This window comes from Squalius cephalus (genome assembly GCF_949319135.1).
Source record: "Squalius cephalus genome assembly, chromosome: 15".
Lineage (NCBI taxonomy): Eukaryota > Metazoa > Chordata > Actinopteri > Cypriniformes > Leuciscidae > Squalius > Squalius cephalus.
In genome coordinates this window covers 965001-969812 of record NC_137136.1, presented here as the reverse complement: position 1 = coordinate 969812, position 4812 = coordinate 965001, and the positions used below count along the sequence as shown (strand labels likewise).

Below are 4812 nucleotides of genomic sequence, written 5' to 3'. Positions count from 1 at the left end.
TGTCATGATAATCTATAAATTGTGTTCCGGGGGTGGGGTTTATGTAAATTCTAGGGTTGGTGATGTCACTAACCCGGGAGGAATGTGGTGTAGTCTCTACCAGCCGTTTGTTGTAGTCCTTAAAAAGCGATTTCTTTAAAAGCAAATATCTCCCTTTGCTCTGAACTTTGAGCGTTGTAACTTTGCAGATGTTGTTTATGCTCAAACAGCAACATTACACACTAACTAAAGTTAGAAAAGTCAAATCATAATCAACCACCCCTTTAAATTACTATTTTTCTGTACAAGAGCCCAACTAAACACTGATCACCATAATGATGACTCGTTCCTTCAGTGATTCTGCTTGTTAACATCAGGTGTTCATCACTAACGCTCAATCATCACTCAATTAATCATTTAATTAATTATCTCCCTAACTAACACTGCTTCAGAGTTAATTTTAACACTCTTGAGTGTGGACTCAAATAAACTAAGGACTGTTAATTTAACACTGGAGTTTTTTTGTGTGTGTGTATATGTAAGAATTTTCATGTATTAATCGCTTATTGTATTTTTTACACTTAATTAAGTGATTAATTGAGTGATGATTGAGCATTAGTGAAGACACCTGATAATAATAAGCAGAATCACTGAAGGAACGATGATCAGTGTTTAGTTGGGCTCTTGTCTAGATATGTAATGAATATTTCATATAATGTCCAGCCCTATATTTACCACAATCATTATCTCCTGATTAAAAGTATTTTTTACACTTTTTAATTAGATGAAATAAACAGCCTTTAAGAGAATATAACTTACAGCCACTTAAAAAAACGTACATAATCAGTCCGTCATGTCCATATTCAGCATAATGTCACGCCAGCTGCAGTTTCTGGAGGAGTGACGACACACGTTACACTCTTAACTCTGTGGCATCATGCAGTTCAGTTTCCAGAGGTTTTTCTTGTTGTTTTATTCATTTCTTTATGTCTGTGGACGCCAAACACTGTCGCTGACGGGACGACCCATCCCAGGTGCGGTTCGGATCCGGTCTGGGTTCGGTCGTTCACTGGTGCCGGTCCAGGAGGAATCGGGACACGTTCTCATAAACCACAAAGGTTATGCAGCAGGCCGGAGTGACCCGGATCAGGTTTGGCACCATGCCTTTGTAGAAGCCCAACACACCCTCGTTTCTGAGCAAACACACACATATTACAGGAAAACTACATTCTACCAGAAAACAGATGTCAAACTTCACCAAACTGATCAGTCTGAGCATCAGATCATCATATTAGAGTGATTTCTGAAGGATCATGTGACACTGAAGACTGGAGTAATGATGCTGAACATTCAGCTTTGATCACAGGAATATATTACACTTTACTGTATATTCACATAGAGAACAGATGATTTACACTGGAATAATATTCCACTGTTTTTACTGTATTTATGATCAAATAAATGCAGCCGAAGAGCAGAAGAGACTCTTTTCGAAGACATTAAAACTGTGGTGTATAAATTGTGTGGTAACACTTTACAATAATGTTGATTAGTTAACATTAGTACTAACAATGAGCAATGTATTTATTAATCTTTGTTTAATCTGTTCATTGTTAGTTCATAGTGCATTAACTAATGTTAACAAATACAACCTTTGATTGTAATAACGTATTAGTAAATGTTGAAATTAATATTAACTAAGATTAATAAATGCTGAAGAAGTATTGTTCATTCTTAGTTCACGTTAACTAAGGTAATTAACTAATGTTAACTAATGAACCTTATTATAAAGTGTTACCGAATGTAATTCTAAAGCATATATGTGGAGTTTTGTCATTTTCTTATATCCATTACATATGTATGTTGTGCTCGAGTGCATGTGAATCCCAGGCTTTACCTCCACGTTCTCCGGACGACATCCACCAGTCCATCATACGTGTTGTGCTGATCCTGCAGACGCGCTCGCACCACCTGATACGGGTACGTCGTCGCCACTGCGAATATTTTGGACAAAGCTGCCATAGTAATGTATTCTAATGGATTCTGGAGAGAAAATAGAGCACAAAATACAGTGTGTAGTTTCTACAAACCCCATTAATGCACTGATAAATGTGGCTGTTTAGCATAATACCACTTAAAGGGGATCTATTATGCCTTTCACTAAGGCTTGATGTTGTTTTCAGGCTCTACTAGAACATGTTTTCATGCTTGAATGTTCAAAAAACATTATTCTCCTCATATTCTCCATTGTTGCGGCTCCTCTCTTCCCAGTCTGTCAGTAACGCTCTGTTTACTTCCTGTCTCTATGAAGCCCCTCCTTCTGAAAAGCACACTGTGCTCTGATTGGTCGGCTGGAGCAGTGTGTTGTGATTGGTCGAGTGCTTCGAGTGTGTTTGGGAGATGTCCCGCCCCTTACCATAACCGCCAGTTTAACACACTACTAACTAACTCAACCAGGCCCCGCCCCTTTATTCTGCGCATGAATTATTATAATGAGGAATATTGTGACGTCTTGAAACTCAAGACTACAATGGAGGCGTTTCAGGAGTTCAGAAACACTGACGCTGATATAAATAGACTTTTTCATGCTCAAACATCAACATTACACACTAAAGAAAGATGAACGTGAAAAAAAAGCATCAAAGCTGCTCTTTTAAACGATAAGGTCATGTGACAACAATGTAGAAACAGTTTGAACTGTTTATTGTTGTATAATGTGATGTTTGTGTGCATTGCTTATACTCACCAGTTTAGCATCTGATTGCATGTTTCTATATTTATTATAATCTCTCTTCAGCTCTTCGTACGCCATGAACTGCAGTGCACCATGGGAGGTCCCAAACAAACCCGGAACAAACCCCTAGGGATCACAAGCGTTAACTCTGCTAGATGAAACAAACAAACAAACCCCACAGCATGAAGTGAACCGAAGCACAATCAGAAATATTCCCATGCGTCTGAGTTCCTGATGCAACGGCTCCTCCTAGTGGCACAGAGAGGATCTCATGCTGGAACGGTTCATCATCCTGCATGCCAAAAGCCCTATTCAGACGGCAATAGCTTGCCGGCATCCGTAAAAATAAATCTGCATGGCTCCTCAGTGATAAAACCCATGCATTCGGATGGAGATTTACTGACGATGGAGGAGCGAGTTTTGTGACCCCACGAACCCACTGGTCACGTGATCAAACGGATGATTGTCTCTGTAAATAATGTCTGATTGCTTGGAATAATCAGCATAAATTCATGTTTAACTTAATAATAGGAAAATAACCTAATGTCCTATTTATTATTTGATTATTTAAATCTCCTGTTTAAAAATAAGATATCGGCTACGCACTATAATTATTGTCTGTATTGTAATTTCTCTCAAAATGATGGATGTCATTTTAAAAATGTGGAAATAAGTTAATACAGCCTCTTAACATTATGTAAAAACACAAAGCTGCTTGGTTTATTTTTTTAATGTAGGCTATATAAGTGCTGTCATAATAACGGCCCATTTCAAATGTTTACGTGCTTTTCTTCTCTTTATCTTTTAAACGGTGATGAAATATTGTTCTTGTAAATACTTTCCAGCATTTCAGTAATAGCCTACGCTAATCTTTAAAATGCATTAGAATTAGTTGCGAACATGGTTGCAAAGCGCAACAGTTCTCGTACGGTGTCCTGCAGTGATCAAAAAGGACTTAAACGGTGAATTTTATAGTGATCTCTTCTTGTAAACTCAGAGATGTGGATTCAGATGGTAATTAAATCAAGTAATTAATATCTAATTAAGATAGTGTATCTTGTGTGTTCGTCAAAAAACAGTAGGTAATTCGGCCGGGGCTTTTTACGCGGTTTTTACATTGTCTAACCCCTGTAAATGTGGAAAATACCGTACGACCCCATGAGAAACAATTACCGTCCGAATAGGGCTTTAGAAACCCTTTCTTTACTTCTTTTTTCTTTTTTTATTGCAGGAATACATACTTAAAATTGTACAAAATACACACGACAAAAAAAAGAAAGAAAAACAAACAAACAAACAAAAATAACAACAAAAAAGTTAAAGAAAAGAAAATCCACACAATCTGACATGTATGTTCTTTGGGGTGTAATTGAACATCTTTTCTCTTTTGTCTGGTATAGAAAGCCTGTGAAAGAGTGGTACCCGATAGAGTCCTGCGATCCCTTCGTGCCGGTATATTTTCCTCAGCGCATCCATCATCCCGGCGTACTGTTTCCCGGACGGGTCGGCGCTGTACTGCAGAACCAGCCGGGTCTTGGTGACCCAGATCGGATTGGTCAGGCACAGCGTCATCGCCCCTAACAGAGACGCACAGGATATACAGTAAATGAAGGACAAATGTTGTAAAATCCACATGAAGAGAGTCATTCTGGCTCACAGCGACTCGTTTAAATGAAGGATGTGTCTAATTCAATTAGAGGAACCCGTGACACACACACACACACACACACACACACACACACACACACACACACTCTTAACGTTTAGATTTTATACCGTCCTCCAGATTGATTTGCACCCCGCTTCGTGTCATGAAAAGCTTTTGATATTAAAGCGGTGGTATAATGGCCTTTTCACAAGATGTAAAATAAGTCTCTGATGTCCCCAGAGTGTGTGTGTGAAGTTTCAGCTCAAAATACCCCACAGATATTTTTATATAACATGTTAAAATTGTCACTTTTTGAGGGTGAGCAAAAAGCACCGTTCTTGTGTGTCCCTTTAAATGCAAATGAGCTGCTGCTCCCGGCACAGAGGGCGGCGCTACAAGAGCTTGTGTGTGTGTGTGTGTGTGTGTGTGTGTGTGTGTGTGTGTGTGTGTG

The 4812-nt window shown here is 38.8% G+C and overlaps 1 protein-coding gene across 2 annotated transcripts in view; it reads right to left on the bottom strand.

The window, feature by feature from the left end:
• Window positions 1-733: 733 nt before the first annotated feature.
• The window catches only part of slc25a32b (solute carrier family 25 member 32b), a 9396-nt gene continuing 5317 nt past the window's right edge, over window positions 734-4812 (bottom strand). For both annotated transcript variants that reach the window (XM_079894347.1, XM_079894346.1), the window contains exons 5-8: window positions 4136-4290; window positions 2726-2839; window positions 1877-2022; window positions 734-1172 (exon numbers count right to left, since the gene is read on the bottom strand). In XM_079894347.1, the coding sequence (XP_079750473.1) occupies window positions 1046-1172; window positions 1877-2022; window positions 2726-2839; window positions 4136-4290 (542 nt within the window). In that variant the 3' untranslated portion in view covers window positions 734-1045. The remainder of the gene's footprint in view (window positions 1173-1876; window positions 2023-2725; window positions 2840-4135; window positions 4291-4812) is intronic.